This window comes from Colletes latitarsis, chromosome 11, assembly GCF_051014445.1.
Source record: "Colletes latitarsis isolate SP2378_abdomen chromosome 11, iyColLati1, whole genome shotgun sequence".
Classification (NCBI taxonomy): Eukaryota; Metazoa; Arthropoda; class Insecta; order Hymenoptera; family Colletidae; genus Colletes; species Colletes latitarsis.
In genome coordinates this window covers 15,641,594-15,662,048 of record NC_135144.1, presented here as the reverse complement: position 1 = coordinate 15,662,048, position 20,455 = coordinate 15,641,594, and the positions used below count along the sequence as shown (strand labels likewise).

General features: G+C 44.2%; 1 protein-coding gene across 9 annotated transcripts in view; it reads left to right on the top strand.

The window, feature by feature from the left end:
- Positions 1–20,182, top strand: part of Nfi (Nuclear factor I) — a 76,813-nt gene extending 56,631 nt beyond the window's left edge. For 6 of the 9 annotated variants that reach the window (XM_076778117.1, XM_076778113.1, XM_076778111.1 and 3 more), the window contains 4 exons: positions 9,862–10,049; positions 10,699–11,055; positions 11,164–11,398; positions 11,695–20,182. In XM_076778117.1, coding sequence (XP_076634232.1) covers positions 9,862–10,049; positions 10,699–11,055; positions 11,164–11,398; positions 11,695–11,927 — 1,013 coding nt within the window. In that variant the 3' untranslated portion in view covers positions 11,928–20,182. Of the gene's footprint in view, positions 1–9,861; positions 10,050–10,698; positions 11,056–11,163; positions 11,399–11,564 lie in introns of all 9 variants that reach the window. The other 3 variants (XM_076778112.1, XM_076778114.1, XM_076778118.1) reach the window with 3 other exon arrangements.
- The last annotated feature ends 273 nt before the right edge of the window (positions 20,183–20,455 follow it).

The following is a 20,455-nucleotide window of genomic DNA, read 5'->3' as shown; positions in this document are numbered from 1 at the left end:
AATTGTATGTTTATCTGATCTATAATTTTCCTGCCAGAGGTTGTATTCACGCAAAAGCAAGTCAATAATTCATCGTACATCCTTTTAAGGTACGACCTTTGTTTCAAAACAATTAACGAGCAATTTAAAGCGACACGAGTCAAAGTCAAAGGTCAGTTTGCAAATACTTTTTCCAAATGATCCTGATTCTGTCCCTGAAACACATCCACGCGTCTCGGATACGCTCTCGTTAGCAGCCTCGAAGCACCTAAGCTGCTCAGACGACAGATCTAACGATTTCCCCGTTAAAAAAAGAGAATTGAAAAAAAGAAAACTGGCGGAATCGTGTTTCTTCTTAACGTAGCGTTTGATAATGGGGAGAACTGTAAGTACTCTGCATACCGGAATGCAAACCACCGACTTAGCATCAGAGACCCGAAGGAAGCCCATCGAACACGAACACTGAGAGACTGATCTCTTCGTAGTTTCTTCCCCTCGGTTCCCCAACCCCCCGCTCATGCCCACGCCCCACCGCCCCTCGCCCCCCCCCCACCCAAGCCCCCTATTTTTTGTTCTCTTTTCCGGTCAAGTCCCCAGAAGAGACCCCCGGAAGAAGCGCGCAGGAATCGACCCTGAACTCACGACAGATCCCGTCTCTATCGTGCGCTTCAGCCTTGTCCGCTTTTGCCTGACGAGTTCACTAACAAACCATCTAACAACGCGAACGAACGCGCGCGACCCTCGTCCTCTTGGGTCTTTTTCGCGTTCTCGCTGGCGAACGTCACCCCGGTCACCGACGATTGATGATCGACCAGCTACCTTCATCGATCACCGACTCACGCTCTGCGTTTGTCCCTCCAAGAACTCGGCGTCGACGCGACAGGGTGCACCGATTTCCGTTTTTACGCTTACAATTTTCAGAGAAGCACAAACTTTGGAAAATTTTTTAGAGAAACGACGCTCACACGAGCGGAAGCTTTCAAAATTAACCCCTTACTGCTAGAGGAGCTAGAAAAGAACGGGGGGTGTGAGTCCTCGATCTCGATATTAAACTAACGTTTGGAACAGAGTATCGAAGGTTTTATTGTCCTACGTTTATATTCAGAGAGTCGTCGAGTCGATCACAGATAAAACCAAAGTGTAAAAGTCGAGGACTCGATGCGTTTGAAATATAATTTATCCGCGAATCGTAAATGCGAAGCAATGTTTATCACTGACGTTTCTGGTTCTATATATTTTGATCAACGCACGATGCAGCGTGAAGTTTCGGCGTGAATTTACAGTGGAAAACAGAACTGCTCAATCGGTTTACACCAGCCTTCCTCAAAGTATACTTCAAAGTATACGGAGCACTGCAGCTCTGCAACGTTAAAACTATTTTCACAATACATAAAATCTCCGTTTCTAGGTATACCAAACCACTATCATATTTTAATTATCACGTAAACTATACTATTTTTTTAATATCTTCGCAGAGTCTTGCAAAATTGATTAAATTGCTAACCAAGAAAAATGCTAACTATATTATAGCTTGCTGTAAGGGGTTAAAATCGGTAAGCAGAGCATGTGCGTGTTTATCTCGCGGTGATTATGCGTTTTTAATGTGCATCCTGGTCGCAAAGTGCACCGAGTTCTAGTGCATCGGCGGCGATTTGGCGCCTCGAATGTCCAGTGTGCGATAGACCCAAACTGAGCTCAGCCAGGCATCATGTAAGTAAAATCGATCACCGAGACGCGGGGATCTCCTGGATCCCGATCCCCGGGAACGATCGAGCCGACGAGGTGTGCGCTAGGGGCTGCGAATCGAGCGAGGAGAGATCATCGATCGTCTCGAGCGTCGTCCTGATTTCGCGTCCACAGCTCGCTAACCCACTTTCCGCAAATCGCGATGCAGATACTTCGGGGGAACATTTTGTTAAGAAACTTTCGACAATTTATCAGCGCGCTAAAAATTAATCGGACTTTTACTTGGAAATTACGCGGCGGAAATTGTTAAATACTATCTCGATTCTCGTTTAAAGTTGCTAGAATCTTTTAAAATTGTCTTAGACTAGTTAGGAATTCTTCCCCCGAGCACCGTGCAGCGTATTAAATTGCAGTCGATCGAAGAGACGTCTTTGTACGTATGGACAGTCCATAACCGCGATACTCGACACGTACGGTTGACGAGAAATAATGGTCGATGAAACCGAGTGTCCAGTTCGACGCGAACGTACTTCTAAATTAGCAATCGCACGGCCGAAAGTAGGTTAGTGGGGCTCGAGGCGATTTTTCGACGAGCGAGACGAAACCGAAGGACGTCCAAGAAATATATCCGTCCTCGAAGGATGAGAATCCTTCGCGTTCGAAGCAAATGTTATCATACTCGCGGATGCTACGTTGACCCTGGATCGAGGTCGATCGTAAAACTTGCGTTCGTTTCGGGAAATTTCAACCCTGATCGAAACGGACGCGCAGAAACCGGAAGCGGGGATCGGGATCGGGAGGATCCGTGACCGCGATCGAGAGTGGGAGGTTTAGAGCGATCCACGGGATCGATGATCGATGGCCGCGTGCAGCCTTGCCAACCCTGAATGTTCGCGTGAAAATGACGCGTGATGATCTCTGTTTCAGTCTGAGCCCGAGCGTAGAGAGAAGCTCGCTAACTCGACTAAAAGGTACTTTGTGACTGGTTATTGACTGTTCTATATATATATATCTATATCTATCTCTATATTTACTCTGCGTACACATACGTACGTCAAAATGTACATACATACGTGTATACGTGTACACGCGACGGACGCGTGTCGTTTAAGCGGGACTTTCTGTCGTCAGTTGCGCCTGTCATACCTGCGTACGTGCAATTGCTAGGAAAATACCTCGAATCGCTAAACGCTTCTTGCATCTTCCTCGAAATCAACATACTTGGAATATTTCCTATAGTCTTCAACGAACTATATCGAGTGAACCGCCTGATCTGACCGACTCAATTATTGTATAGATAGTATATATAACCCAGACCAGATCTGCCCACCCCTTTTAAAATGACGACCAATGGATATTTGATTTGTAACCATCGTCTCTCGAAACCCTTATATAAAAATTTTCGTGCAAGTCGAACGACGCTTTTCCCATATTCTGTTCACATTTTCGAAGCATTTACCCAAGGTTATCAATTCCGAAAAGTGCAAAAGCGGAAACGAAAAGAATAACCGCGCGTTGGAAAGCGAAAACGAACGAAACGACGAGAGTACTCCGGCCGAGTGGTTCCTAAATCAATATTGGTCACGGGGAGGAAAGCTCGCGATCATCGAGAAGCATCGATCGATGGTAGTTTCCGCGGTTGCAACACGTACGCAGGTCAACGCAGACACGCGAGTGAGCGATATATCGCGTGTCGGTGGCTATCGATTCTCGATCGAGCCGACAAAAAATGGCGGCCCCCCAGTCTCGAGGCACCGGGGCCCGTCCCACGTGTCCGTGTACGCGTGTATGTATGCACAAAATGCATCACGATGTCGTATCAGCTCGAATATATTATATATATATATATATTTTTCTCTATTGCTGTCACGTTTGTCATTTCTTATTTTCTTTTTTCCATGATTTCTATATCTCGCACTACTTCTGTATATCGTGTCTCTCCTTCTCCTTTCTCTCTATCACGTATACACGCGAAATGATGACACGTACAACACACATACACATAGGCAGAATACCGTTTAAACGAATGCAAAAGCGTTCGAGTTTAAATCGAGACACAGTCACCCTCCCCCAGCCTAGTTAAATGTGCTCTTGCGCTGTATATCTTTCACTATATTTTTCTACTTATCGTATATATTGCGTATCGTTGAAACTCCGGGACGATTCGAGCCTCGTTGCGATCGATTTCGCGAGTTCTCGCGAGAAAATTGCGCGAGTTTCACGGGGGAGAAAGGGTTTCGAAGATTGAGCGATTGGAGAAAATCGCTTCGGGGGGCGGTTTCTCGGATACAGCAGACATTTTCGAAGTTGGAAAGTTTCAAGCACCGTTTCGATGATGGGGACCATGCGATCGGGGATTAGAAGATTGGAATATTTTAGAATTTTTCGTGATATGAAATTTCTCGAATACTCGAATTTATGAACTATCAGATGCTCCATTTAGAATTTACTATAAAATGCAGAGACATTTTCAATGAAACATTATTGCTTAGCACAAGATGGAGAACATTTTGTTATTAATTTGACGGAAGGAAAGTTCTCGAATCTTCGAAGTGCCGAAAAGGCATTCGAATTTCGCAGATGCGTTTCTAAAAATGTAGAGAGAGATTACAAGATGGCGGAGAAGATAAAATAAAGCTGGTCTTGCGAAATCGCGAACGACGAGGACGCGAATCGTCGATGCGGCTCGAAATTGCACAATCACCCCCCACCCCCACCCCTCCATAGCAGCACTTTATATATCTCTAAGCGTGTATTGGTGTCTCCGCGCACACACACACACACACGCATACACGAGTGGCACGTCGCCTCTTTATGCGTATAAAGAACAGACTCTCTGCACACAAACACACACACACACACACATATCCACCCGAACACACACACGTGCGTTCAATTTCGAGAATATCCCCGACGCGTTGGAGTAGCAAATTTTCTTCGACCCTTCGAATCGAGAAAATCGAAAATACTTCTCGTTTTCTTATTTTGAAAAAAGGCATGCAGAAAGTTCGGAAGAAACGAGTGTGTCGAAGAGGGGGCGAGGAAAGTTTGCGATTCGCCCGTAGTCGAAGGTATTTTCGGGAAGAAAGGGAAAAAGGGACACGTTCCTCGAACGTCGAGAAACTCGAGGGAAACGCGGGTGTTCTGTACAGCTGTCCGAGTACTCGGAATACTCGAGTACACACCGAGTGAAACGCGTTAAAACAAACCGAGTAACACCAACGCGTACTATCGAACCAACCATTCGACTTGTTTCGAAATATTCTCGAATGCGATAAAGAAAAACTGGAGCCGTTCGAGGGAAATTTTTCAAGTTTGAATATCGATCGTAGGGTAGGAAAAGTGTTGGTTCCCGAGTACTCGGTTCTCGCAGCATGCACCGTCGAGCAATCCTCTCGAATGCCTTTGCTATCGATCACCGCGACATTCGGTTCTTCTCCAACCTTATCTGTTATGTTCCCCTTGATTCAATAGATCTATTCCCAATCGCGCTAAGTGCAGTGCTTAATTTCCCGGAACGTCCTCCGCGAAAGCTTCAAAACAATCGCTCGCGACTGATTTATCGTTCGCTCGATTTCAATGGATTCTCTCCGCGACGAGAATTTTATCCGCGAATTCCTCGATGATCGACGACTCGCGCCCCGTGTCCCGTTCATAATGAAAACGCTCGAATTAAGCACTGTCCTTTCGTCGATCGAATGCAATGTACGAAAGTGGCACTTTACTCTTTATTTTTGTTGTCTCGACGATCTTGTTATGGTAGTTGTTGCACCGTTTATACATTCTCTATATATTGGTTCGATGACAGTACGCGCGATATACGTTCCTTGCATACCTAAACACTATACTTTCAATGTCGGTTCACGGTTTTCCAATCGAATGCAACGTTCACACAGTTCCGTGTCTCCGTTCAGAGGTTGATTTATATTAAACACACGACCGTTCGAAATTTTATATAAAATCAAAATCGTACCGTGGCGCAGGATAACTAACATTCGAACCACGAGAAATTTGTTTCGTTTGATACGAATTTCCAAATGATTCATCGACGTCAAGACCGTGATACAAATTTCAGATTCTTGGGATTAATAATATAATGATTAGACTGCGGATGTTTATACACTACAGAGTAAACATAAGAAATACTATATTTAGGGGTTGAGAGAACCCTCTAGAAAGTTTCCATTTCGTTGATTCTATTAATAAAACTATGAATTTGCGTAAAGATCCGCAGCCTAGTAATAATGAATGATAAAGTTTCGTCGAGCGAGCGACGAGGAATCGAAGATGGTTCCAGAGAATTGTCGTGTCCTTAAAGACGATCGTCTTTTCCCTGGATCCGAGGGATCGAGGGGGAAGAGAGGGAAGGAGAGAAAGGGGTAGAGACAAAGTGCGACGGAAGAAAGTGGATTAATTCGAGGGTCGTTTGTCCACCACAGGGGAATCCCCGAGAAATCCGCCCGACGTCTGATTGCGATACGGTAAACCGCTGCGTCGTCACGAGGAACTCGAAAAAAGCAAGAATGTTATATGTTAGCACTTAATGAGAATTTGTGTGTTAGCTCGATGTTGCATCTCTATATATATTTATATGTACACGTACGGACGCGTAACGATTATTATAAATAGATTCGCGTCGTAATTACGATCGTACAGAGGGCGGGCGTGCGTGTATTTATAGTAATCGTTGCTCGGTTTGTATAGCCGCCTGCAGCTGTGTGCACGATTGTTCGCGCGATGCTGACGTTGGTAGGCGAGCCGAGATATTTATTCTTACGTTTATCCCATTTTATTTTATACCCTTAACGATCCACCGGTCTTTTAGTTACGATCCTGGGAAACATCGTCGATTCGATTCACCACACTTTATTCTGCCTCGATGAACGCATGGTTAACATTAAACGTCCAAGTAATCTCGAGTAACAGAAATTGAATCGTACGAACGTTTGCCACGGTTTTCGATCAACGCGAGATAGACTTTTCGGTTACAGTCCTTTTTTTATTTTCCCCGTTCGTGTCATTTGAGCGATCGACGAAGCTTGGCGCTTTCAGGCATACGATACACGTAGTCGAGGACGATTTAGAAGCGAGAGATTATTGTACGTAGGGCCCTTGTTTTGTTTGTTCGTTTTTGCGATGAAAAGCTTACAGATTTTGTCGGGGGGAACTCTGGTAAGACGCTTCTAGAATATTGTCCCGAAGATTTCCCCTTTGATTTGATGCACTCTGACCAACGAAAGTAGATACGACCGACCACAGTCAGACCGAGCAACCAGTTTAACGCGTTCTGTGTCTGGGCACCGACTTGCTCGTTCTACTGGCGCGACAGAACTCTCTGCAGTGCGTTACAACGATCAAACTTGCCCCATTTTTCAATTCCAAAACGATTCGAGACTAGCAACGTTTCCTCTAAAAATATTCAATCCGGCAAAATTATTAAATCATTACCAACATTCTGATGGTCACGCTCCGACTTACGTTTCCTGCGACGACTAAACCTGCTCCATTTTATATATTTTACAATTATAAATACAACTGGTAAACGTCATCCTTTATATTTATCTCGACTCGGGCCTTCTTTCGACCAAATTGATCCTAAACCAATTACTACGTAAATTTCAGGTGTCTGTCTGACCCTATACAGGACATTTCCACTAGACCTTTCAATATTATTATTACTCATTTATTCGCGGGAAAAATCCTTCGGTACAAAAAGAAGTAACATGTAAGGAAAAACAAAATAAAAATTACAGAGAAAATATTATCGCTCGCAAAAGTTAGTAAAACAATGTACAATACGCTGCAAGGATAGTTTTAGACTTGAATATTCCTCGAAAGTTCGCGACGAAGGTGGTGCAGAAATAATTTCGTGAACGATATGTTTTCCCCCCCTCTACCAAACCCACGATCACGAGCAACACTAAACGCATATATTGATCGATATATCGTTCCAAGGACCGTCGAAACCGAATAACCAGCGACGAATACTAACGAAAAACGAACTATTGATCTGACCAAATCGTATTTTTGTATGCCTCTGTATGGAAATAAGTATATTCCACGATACTCCTGATCACCTGTGTATGTATAGTAATATATGTGTATATCTATATACATAAATATATATATATATAAATATTTTTCTAACGCCCCCGTTTGGCTGTCCGTCTGACTGACCTGTCTGTTGCCGAGAGATAAAAGACTCGCAAGTTAGTCCGCTGACCCCTGTCCTCGGTTTACTCGAAGCGACTCGAATAGTGTCGAGAGGATCGGTCGGGAAGACAACCTCGAGCACAAGGAATTTCTCGTTCGGGGCTTTGGGAACGGACAGACAGACAGACGGACGGCATTTCTTGCTAACTGCGTAGTACCGGTCTACCTGGTAAGCTAGCTGTCGCTGTCTGTCTGTTTGTCTGTTCGTCTGTCTGTTCGTCTGTCTGTCTGTCTGTCTATCTGCCCACCCTGTTACACCCTGTTACACCTGTTCACGTATTACTATTTTTTAAGGGCACAGCCTCGAGTCCAAGGGAGCTCACTATGGTTCCAAGGGCTAGCGTCGGAAGTTCTTAGAAACCTGGCCATCCTCGAACGGAGGAAATCGGTTGGCGCCCCAAGAATTTCTATTTTGGTAATCAGGGGTTGAAAAGGTTCAGAATATAGCTGGTTCGAATCAAAACGCTTGCGAAGAATCTTTATTCTGGAAAAGATCGAAGATATCGGTCCCGTATAACGATCGTCCACAGTAAAATTCTTCGTAAGCGTTTCAGTAACCGATATCGCGACTGTTTTCAACTCCCTGAGTCGAGTTTCACTTTAGAATTGAAATGTAGATCGAAAATTCTCGGGCGTCGCCGAACTTTTTGAATATTTATCGATAAACTTCAAAATGTGAAAGTTAAGAATTTGTAATACTTGGTTTTTCGCGCGTGCCGTGGATCCATGGATCGGAGCGACGATCGAGGTGGTGCCCGTCTGAACCGTGCACACCATAATTATCTCTATCTCACTCACTGTCACACGGCCAATGCTCTGGGTATGTCGTATGCTGGATGGAATTAATTACTATATTGACTTAATTAACTTGATTGATTCAATTAATTTTCGAACCTTAATTGAGACTTGTTTATTGCTCACACTCTATCTCTCTCTCTCTCCGTACGATACTACCTATTCTATTGTTGTTGCGATGTTGGTGTTGTTGTTTACCATATACATATATATATACATACATACATACATATATATATCTCACGTATATATGTATATCATTGTATTGATGTTGATGTTGTTGTTACCTTGATGTTTTTGATGTGTTGTTTAATCGTTGTTATCTTGCTGTTTGATGTTTGTTGTTGCACTATATATATCTATATATACCTCTCTATCTATATATTATTATTATATATATATATACATACCTATATGTATATATACATACATGTATATATCCACATGATGCGCGATATACGTGCGCGCGCGCTCACAAAAAGAAAAATTAACGAATACGATTAATAAAATTCAAACAAATCAAATTATTTCAGTTGCAATTTTTATGGAAGCCTAAAGCCTGATCGAATCATTGATAACGAAGGAAAGAACGCGTGTTTTCCGGTGCACCGGCGCGCGCGTGCGCGTAGACGCGTATATAAATACATGTACATTTCAGCCAGCCAGCCTCACGCTTGGAGTGCCTTATATATATATATATACTTAACACGATCGTTATAGTTGGTCGCCCCCTACCCCTCGAAACACCACTAAAACCACCCCCTAACAGACTTACAGCGGCAATCGTTACCTCTGTTTGCTCCCTCTTCCACTAAACTCTCGCGACGAACTCGAGCGGATAACACCGTCAGCTTTGTTAACATTCCTCCCGGTATTAACAAAATTAACACCGCCGTCGTGCTTGGAAATTTCCTGACATTCGTACTCGTACGGAACCTCGAAGATTCGCGGGAAAGCATTCGAGCGAAAAAATCGACGACGATGCGAACAGTTCGACGGAGAAAGAACGGGAAATTATTGGAAAATATTCGCGAGGAGGGTGGAGGATACTCCGGTCGACTAAGAGGTCCTCGAAGGGGGTGCGAAACGGAGCCAATCCTTAGGGAAGATGGCGGTCGAATTTAGGGGGTGGTTCGCCGTGGCCCCGGGCAGACAGTCGGACGATGACAGTGGTGAATTGTGTTTCAGGATTGCACTCACCGCACGAAGGACTGGCCGGCGGTTCCGGTCAGAGTATGTCCGGGCTCGCCTACTACCAGCCGGAGCACCCTGCCTCCGCGGGGGTGGTCAAGTACCCCGAGAACGGTCACGACACCCTCTCGGATTTCGTGACGTTCGTCTGCCAGGAGGCCGAAAATACTCAGCAACTGCCCCAGGTAGCTTCCGGATCCTTCAAAGCCGCCCCCTTGTTTCCGCTTACCAAAGGGAACCTTCTTCGACTTACGACAACTTATTCTCCCAAAATTATTTCCTCCTTCCTGCAACGCCAAAAGAATAGAAACAAACCAGATAACAATACCGATTTATAATTCTCTTCTCGCTTCAACAACAATATAAACGATACAGGTTGAAATTGACCCACCCCCCAATGTCATTTTTTCAGAATCGTCAAGCTCTAATAATATTCCGGTAAATATTATTACAAGTCGAAGAATGTTCTCGAGTAGCCCGGAACGGAAACAAGGGGGCGGTTCTGTGCGATCTGCATCGTCATCCGTGTTCCAATCGCCCCTAGATTTTTCGAGATCGGTTTATTTATAAAATAACTATTAATTGGAGTTCGCGGTCATTGGCAGTACCAGTAAAGGCTAAGAAAATGGCCTGAATCGAAATTATTGACAAAATTCAGACGTCAACCCCTCGTTTGCGGCGCAACGAAAACTGAATTCGATAAATGTAGGGTTAAATTTGGCAAACGAGGAGGTTCGAGACTGACAAAAAATGGAGGAAGTAAAAAAAGAAAACGGGGTGAGTGGATCACGCGCGGGTCGACGACGTTGATCGGTGGGTGTGTGGTATTTCCAGGCGCAGCTAGCTGGACCCCGCACTGGTATACAAAAGTTCTCACAGTATTATCCGAGCTCGATGCTACCGCCGCCGCCCCCAGCACCGATGGCAAGGCCGGTGGCCATAATCAGGTCGACGGGCGAGCTGACGGCCGCGAGCTCCAACTCGCCCCCCACGTCATCGACCTCGCCGACGGACCCCTCGGAGCTAGCCTCGAACCAGGAACAAATGGCGGCTGCGGTGGGCCTGGTGGGCTCCGGTTGTCAGACCTCCGTCGATCCTGCCGGCAGGAAGAGCCCCGCCAGGATCCTCGTCACAGCACCCCACACCAGCCGGGAGTACACCTTTGCTCACTTCCACTCCCAGCCTGGACAAGTGAGCCATTATTTTACATCTACACTCCTCCACAGATTAGAAACGCTCCTCTCTCCTCTCCTTTTCTACCTTTCATCTGACATCGAAAACGCGTTTTTTAATTTTCAGCAAATATTCACGTATCCCACCATCGGCTCGATGTCGGGAGTGATCTCGCCGACGAACCTCTCCCTGTTTTCGTCCCCCGTGTCGGTAACGAGGCCGGTGGCCACCCAGAGGTCGGTCTCTAACGTGCCACCGCGCTGGAACACCGCACCCTTCATCAACCTGGAGGATGACTACAACATGATCGCCCCGATCATCACTGGAACTGCCAGCGAACCACCATCCGCCATGGACGAAGGTCAGTAGTATTGCAATAATTAAAGAAAATTAGTAGAACAGCCCCTTAAACGCGTATCCGTACCTTCCACTAAGTTCATTGAAACTTTAAAACTATTAAATAATGATGACGAGACACGGCATAAACTCATAAATTGGTTCAAATTCTTTGTTTATCCACACGCCAGAACGGTTGAATCTTCGAAAGCAAGCCCCGGGCACTCATCACCTACAAACCACGGTCATCAACTTTCGGAACGACACTTGGACACCAAAAAATCCGTACCAGCTAACCATGAACTGACCTCGATGTTCCAGAACGATACTTCCACCCGGTGCATACGAGCAGCGTGGTGGACAAAAGCGGCGGTAGCCTGATGGGCGCCGAGCTGGGCGTGACGGGGGATCCGACCTCCCACCATCATCAGTCCCAGCAGCCCCAGCAACAGCAGCAGCAGCAGCAGCAGCAACAACAACAGTCACAGCAGCAGCAGCAGCAGCAGCAACAAGTGATGCAAGACAAAAGCGGCCGACCAAAGTCTCCCCCGTGACACTGGAGGCTCAGACCGGAAAGTCTCGAGAAGCTCGCATGTTCCACGGGGTCGTTACTCACCACCGCGTACGATAATAATCCTGAGCCGGATGGGAATCGCCAGGATTCCTCGTGTCGTGTTCAGCTTCGCGACTTAAGCCCGCGGAGAATCGAGTGCCTGAGAGTCTGATCGTAGTGTAAGTCGACGCCGCTGGGGGATCGAGAGACTTCCGGCGTAACGAACCAGTCTGACGGTGGAGGGCCTCGACTGCTTCCTGGGCGAACACTGGTGCCGATAAATGGCGCGTCGGTCGAGCCTCGCCGTCGCGGGGCAAACTCTTCGACCCTCCGGGAACTTTTGCTTCGAACGGCTCTACGAACAAACAAAAATTATTGGTTTTCTCAATTGTTACCTAACCCAGTACGTTGCTTATGGACACATAACTTTGCTTATCTTGCCCAATTAAAGGTTAACTAACCCTTCGTTAACGATCGATACCATTTTTCTGTATAAAACATTCTTTGCTTAACGGTTTAACTTTGACCCGGACGATCGTTTTTGTACGTCCATAACCAACGAAAATGTTTACGCGTTCCCGTTTCAACGTACGTAACTTGTTCCCGCGGTATTGTTTATTGTCTGAGAAATTAAATCGGACGCAGACCTGGTCTGTTCGAAGGATCGGTTCGTACCTCGGAGGGTTAACGTTTCGGTCAATTAATTATTACTGTGCTCGTCGAAGCGTCGACGCGAAGGTCCTCCGCCACCGGAAGCGTCCTTCTTCTCCCTCAGTGCGATATATAATTCGTAACTCTGTCTCTCTATCTCTCTATCTCTCTCTCTCTCTCTTTCTCTTAAGTGTCCTCGAAAGGACGTGAGTAAGGACCCCAATTTTCGTCTCCGATCGTCGCCGATCGATCCCGTCGACTGGACCATAGACGATTTAACAAACAAAAAAACGGAACTCTTAGAGAATCATCGTTTCCCGCGATTTTGATAACGATGTGTCCTATTCTTCCTGCTTCGAAGCCCTTCGAGAATAATAAAGAAAAACAAGAGCGTTTTTGTACATACACGCGGCCCGTTCGTTGCATCCGGATTCGCGAGCGCGGTATTTTGTAAAATTTTAGAGGACTTTAGAATAGCGAACGACGTACACAGAAACAAAACCACACACAGAGAGAACACGAATCCGCGCACACTTCGGGAAAAGGTATTAGCGAACAGAGATTAAAAAAAAAAAAAAAAAAATAAATAAAACGAGACGACAAGGAAAAATTTCTAGTGCCAATCGAGTAGCTTATAAATATTATAACGAAATTATAATTTTCTATTATATTTTTTTATAATATTTATGAAGGAACACACACGCTTGTTTAGACGCGACAGTGGGGAAGGTGTTTAGTCGAGACGCGACGGAAGCTTCTTCTCGGTGATCGAGCGTTTATACGAAAAGAAAAAAAAATGAAAAAATAAAAAATAAAGAGAAATGGTCGAGGGGAACCGATCGACGAGTCGGTCAAAAGTCTAACCGGTCCATGAACCACGGATAACAATAATAATTATAATTATAATAATAATAATGGTTAATAACTTTATAAAAAAAATGTATCGTTATAATCGCCTAATGCTCAGGCTAGTGCTAACACTAGTGAACAGAGAAACAGAGATGAAAAGACTAGTGTGGACTAGTCACCAGAGGCTGCTAGTTAGAAACAAAGTGAATATTTAATATTGATTACTTGGTAAAATTAAGCGGTTAAACTAATTTACGAGATATGTTAATATGTTGGGGGGACGGCGCGTCGGGAGGACGACGAAGATGGAAGCCGACAAAGCGGAAATGGAGGATGTGCAACGAAAACAGTGAACGAATACACGGGACGCAAAGAGCAATTCGAGATAGTGAGAGATTATCTATAGTTCTATTAATTATTAGGAATTTAGCGCGCGTCATGGATTATCGCGCAGCATCAAACTCGACGACAACGAACGAAGCTCCTAATTATTATTGTCCAAAGTGCTTTCCGTCGACCGTGCGTTAAACAAGGGTGTCCGACGATGAGAAACTAATTTTGGCGTCGCACCCTTCGGCTGGCCGATTATCCAGAAAATTCAATCCCGAGTATCGAAACACATACCGTGCTTCGAGGTTCCACACTCGAAAATTCCCATCTTTGATAATTAGCTTCGAAACGATCCAATAAAGATGGCCGTTGAAAGTTCAACGCGGAACAATTCGATTCTAGTCAAAATTGCTCGGATCCGAGGGACGTTTAAATATTTGGCAGTCGAAGGGTCCGGAAGCAAGCACGAAGGGCGACCTGTCCAGTTTGTAACTCCTAAGATATCCACTCTCGAGGAACCCCTAATTAAAATGCGCTTAATGTACTCGCTAGACGGCCGGGTAGTTTCGAGGCGGTTCTTCTTGGGTTTGTAAAATCACTTCCCCGTTTTTCTCTCTTCGAGTGAGATTGAAAGGGTGTAGCAACCTCTTGCCCATTATCGATGAACGCATAATCCTCGCAGAACGTTTATTTCTGCTGTTCTGAAATATACAGAGAAGCTACGATCAGTTTAAACTTTTAACTTACAATGTTTGAAAAAGTTAAAAAAACATATGCTGCGATTGTTCTCTTAAAAAATTACACTCAAGTTTTATCAATTTACTTTTTTCACGTTCTGAAAATTTGATAGATCCTTCCATTAGAAGTAGGCAAAGGGCAGCAGAAAATGGGACAAAAAGAAATGGATTCGTAATAAATGGGATAATGGGGAGAAGGTTGGCACCCTGATCGATCGGTTCGTAGTGATAGTACAAAGATCGAGCGTAGCAATATCGGTAATAGCAATAACGAGCGTCGATAAGGATCGACGCGGTGATACAACGTTACTATTCCTATAACAATGCTTATACCGCTATTAACGCTATACGATGCAACGATAATACCGCTGCAACTATTGTGAATACTACGAGGAGACTACTACTATTCTTATCTACTACTGTACCACAATTACCACCACCACCAGCGCCATTGACGTCAGCACCGCCATTAAAACGAGCGAAACAACTTTAAACATCACCACCACCACTACTCTACCACTACTACTACTATTACTACTACTACTAACTACTACCAGCGCTATTATAAAACTTTAAACACTACTATTATTACCGCTACTCTACTATTAATTGTAAAAGCGAGAGGAAAGGGACACTATCGCATACAGCTGTTACTATTACACCGCCTAATCACTAATAACGTCGATACACCAGTTACCGCGGATCGGGGAGGAACGCTACTATCGCTAACTACCACTACTAATTAACTACTAATTGCTTTACGACTACGGTTACTACGGGAGAGAACGATTGTTAATGTAAATATTCTGCGCTAGGGTACGTCGACTACGCGAAGGGGACGTCACCCTAAATCGTCGTTCGATCGTTCGCGTTGCCAGATGCGACACCCACTAAATCTCAAACCGTAACTTTCTATCGGATATAAATTAAGTCGAGGGCAACCGATACGTTAATTTTGTAAAAAGGGGTAAAACTACGTTGGGAATACTTCGTGTCGGTGTTTGGAACGCGAACGGTTTGCAAGATGGCGTCGGTGATTCGGCCCAAAACGTATATGATAGTTATTATTACGCACACGGGCAGGGAGACGCGATAACAAATTCTAGATCGAGCACACTAGGTCTGTTCGATCGAGGATCTTGATCCCTCGGCGGTACGCTTTCGTAAAATTATTATTTCTCCTCCGAAAGAAAAGGATTGGTTTTTGAACCGGTGCAATTCAAATTCAGGAACTTCTCTTAGTCGAGAGAAACGAAACTTTGCACAGTTCAATTTGATTTAATGGTAGCAGGGAGGGTAAAGAAAAAAACGGTCGAGGGATCGATGGAACGATCGCTATAGATGCGTAAGGAATTTTAATACTTTCCTCGATGCCAATATGGATTGCAACGAGTCACCTCGTGTTCTAATTTTTGTTAAACGGGGACACCGACGATTACGCGTACTAAATTCACGGAGAACTATAACGAAACGAAACCAGGGTGGTTCGGGATACGTACACGCTGCGAACGCTCTTTTCTCGCTGATTTTAGTTCGTCGTTCGAGGCCCGATAATTACGAATCGAGTGTTCCTTCGAGTGTGTTCATTTAGAGGAAGACCCTGGCACAGAGGATACCAGCCACGAATAGTTTAGGGCTATAGTCTTCCTTAAAAAAAAAGTAACAACGCTTTAAAATTGAAATATAGTGGATTAGAACTTCGGATAGAGTATAGCACGTCCAAGAAAATTTGTATCATAATACAAACATAGAGTATCAGATACATTTGCTTCCTTCTCTGTGCCAGGATTTCGGGCTGTAAATATACAAATAACCACGAACGATCCGCAGATCACGAAGTAATACGCGATTCGAAGTCGAGACGGAGTGAATTGGCCGCTCAAGGTCTCCAGAGGGCTCTGCCCCACCACTCCACTCTCCTTTGCTCCGCCCCCCGGATCAATCGCCTCGGACCTTGGCGGACGAATCGTCTCCGTCCCGATTACGGAACACAGCGGCTATCGGCGTACGATTCTAAAGAATAGAATAGTGTGCCAATTAGGGTAGAAACGATTGTAAAGTAGCTTTAGGTCTTCCCGATGAAGGTGCAAGGTGCTTTTAGGAAAAAAAAAGTAATATTACGGCGATTCGAAAGATCGCCGACTCGCGGTCACGTTCTCGACTTGTCGCGCGACGGAGCTGTTTGCTCCCACCCTACCAGGTTTCCGCTCAAGGCGAAGTCCCGTTCGAAGCAACGTCGAACTCGCGTCGCGGTGTTTTTCCTCGGGGCATCCACCGGAGCATTTTGTATAGCGTCTCGAGCTGCCTTGAACCGAAAGTGCATTAAAAAATCGCCCGCACCGCCTCTGGGCCGGGAACTACCGCGCAAAGGAGTCGCTTTCTAGCCTGACTTTCACTTTTAAAATTAATCAAACGGTTCGTAGCATTTATAAACGTCTGCTTGTTTAGAAATTCTTACGGTGAGCTTTACATTGTATTAATAATTGAGGTCTCCACTCACTGAAAAGGGATCGCTACCAGTGGAATATTAGCGGTACGACGATGGTCGAGTTGATAAGACGATTGGTCAGTAATCCCCGAAGGTTGTCGGTTCGAATTCCCGGTCCCTCGCTTCCTCGCGTTTTTTCTCGGTTCTAACAATAATTATTGGAAAATAATAATTCTCGACTCAAGTTATAATTAGAGTACGTGATTTTTAAGGGCCCAAAGCGTAAGATAACGATTCTCCACCGGCGAGCGGAAGTGCCCTGCAACCGGTGGCGGTGCGCGCGAGGACTTTTTCTACGTAAGATAGATTTTTCTCTAGTAGAGTCGGGGAGTGGTAATGGCGAGGCAAGAGGACTCGTGAATTAGCGAATAAAAAGCCTGATGATCGGGCTCTCGAGGGTGAAATACGACTCGATATATCCCGGGCCACCCACGCTAAACGGGGCGAACGCGCGAATCGCCTAAGCGTCAGAACTTTTGCCCCTTCGAAATACCCGCGAAAATATCCGGGGGCGGGAAGAGGAGTACTTTTAGTAAAGTTCTGTAACCGAATAGTTTGCGTAGACGGGGGCGAGAATCGAAGCGTCGGTAAAACGTGCAATTAAACGGGAAGTCGAGGAACGCTCGAAGTATGAAAATTTGCTAGAACCTAAGCTCGCCAGGAACTGAAGATTTACACTGTAAACACGCACGCGCGTAGCCGACGAACGATTTATTTAACGTAGGGGGGGTATTATAGCAAAGACGGTAATTGTTTTCGTGTTTTTCTTTCTATTTCTGGGCGGGGAGAGTCGACGGTGAGTTATTCTGTAACGAGCGAAAGAGACAAATATTGTTAAACAAAAGATTTCGTTTTAAGTGCATGCTAAGCGCCTGGCTACCGGGTGTTAAAGTTATCGAATCAGCGATACGTTCAGGGGGCATTCTTATCTGGAGACGTCGATTTTAGGCGAGTTTTAAAAGAAAGAATTGTTATATATACCATAGAGCAAGGATTTGACAAATTTTTTCCATGCGTTTAGTCATTTTTCAAGGTAAATGGCTTCTATAGCTAAAAACTAGATAATAGTACAGGTAATAATATAAAAATTTAACTGCGTTATCTAGGAACATGACCAAACATGTATGCAAAGTTTCAGTACTATTGATTCATAATTATAGAAGATACTTTATACCAAATATCGCTACAAAAACGACGGCTTCGGATGAGAATACCCCTGGGGGTACTCTGACCTAGATACAGTTTCCTTCTTTGTGATTTCCGTATTATTTAAACTATAGATTATTTTATATTTCAAGCGTTTGTTCGTTAGAAAAGATATAATTATACCTGGATCTAGAGAAAAATCAAAATCTTGATATATCAAAAAATAGTAAAAGTCAATATTTTTTAATATCCCTGTTTTGGGCAACGAAGACACGTTTGCTGAAGATTCCCTCCAAACTTGAAGTCGATCGGAATACTAGATCTTGAAATATCGTGCCGGTCAGTTGATAAAATGGGGTTTCGGAAAAAACCTCTTCAAACCTCTTCAACTTCGTTATTTTTATGACTTTGTACACACACATTTTCGAACTTCTAGGCCAGAATACCCCCTTAGGAGAACTCGGTAGGAATATAGAGTGCACGCGAGGCGCAAGTTCAGCTACGAGAATAACGATAATAATATAAAAAATCTAACGATACCTAACTGATAATTGTAAAACGAGAGCGACTACGGCGATAACATAGTGCGATTATTATTACTATTAACTACGGCAATACGATGATATACATATATTATAATGAAATACAATATATTTATCGAATATTTATTGAGCAAACGAAATAGCACACTGTGTAGTATGGTTGTACAAAGTAGGCGACGAGGCGAAAACGCGCGAGCGATTTCTTTTTTGTTTTTTCGGTCAGACGATGGCACGGGGGATTGCGGGGGGTGTGCGAAGGGGGCGTCGTTACTAATTTACAAGTCGATGCTTTTGCAAATATCCAATTTTTTCCTCTTAATTTTCATACTCATTTCCACCCTTGTACATTTCCTCTTGCGCCCGCACGACCTTTCAAAAATTCTTATTGCCTTAACATTACCATTTAATTTCTACGAACGTCCATTTTATTTTCAAGTTGAAATTCTGAATTGTGCAATCGGTTCTTACGAAAGTTGTCGAGCTGTCGACACACCCCTATGCACAACCCCCCGAAACGTGACTGGGCCGCGATTATGCGAATACGAGAGAACGCAGGACACGGCGAAGAGCAGAAGCCGAGGACGCGAGCGTCGCGTCGCCCGCGGGGGGCGGCTAGGTGCTCGCGTGTATTTTCGTCTCACGATCCTTTTTTTTACGATTGTGAACGAGGTTCATGTTATATATCAGGGATTAGACTAAATAGTATAATACGCTGCGAAGGGAGGTGGCAAGAAAAAAATAACAAGAGGATAATTAACGAACCGAGAGTGGTTGGCCTTTTGGGGTGAGGCGGGACGAGGGGAGGACCGTGACAAAGGTGGTGATAGTGGTAACCGGAAATGGACGAAACGCACGATCGCGTCTCCGTAAAAAGACGGATTATTTTATCCTCTCAACGATTTATTTGCCAAATATTACCGGCGATAAGTATAATTACCTACGGTCTGAAAAAATTTATCAGAAAATATTTTTATTATTTATCAGCGATTTCTCGTATCGTTTCCGGTTCCTCTTCTCCATCGATTACCAAATAAAAATGCATCTCTATCGATGCCTTCGATAAGGTTATGGTTGTTCCCTTTCTACGGAGACGCGTGGCTTGTCTGATCGTCGAGACTTAATGCTTAAGAGAAACTTCTTGTGATAAGCGTGGAGAGACCTCCGCCCGCGGTGTGGGGCTGTAGAAAACCAAAAAAAAAAAAAAAAACGAAAAAAAAAACGAAAAAAAAACGATACAAACGAAGAAGTTAAAAAGGGGAGAGAAACAAAGAGATCCGAGGGTGTAAACTAACGACCTTAATATACGTGATTGGAGCTGGCAACCCTCCGACGAAGGGACACTGACAAGGGAGAGGCTTCTTTGTCACCTTACCGCGCCAATTATACGTTGTGTCCATACTGTCTCAATTAATATAATGTATTATATTATATATATATAATATATATATATTATATATATATCCGACAATATTGATTATTAAAAATTCTTAATATATAAAACGAAAAAAAAGAAACGGTCTCTGGCCAGAACTGTGTTTCACCCTCTTACCGTATCGATCTTCACCTTAGGTGTACCTGAAATTTTTCATCATCTTTTTACGTTTCGAAACGATTGCAAATCGTTTTAAAATTTATTTTCCACGTACGCGTTTGGGGCAGAAAAACGTATTATAAGTACGGATTAAATTCGTTCCATTTCTATTTTAAGGTCGGTTAAAAATTATGGTTGAATTTATATTCGATATCGTTTAAGGGATGAAATTTTTATCGCGCATCGCTGTATTTT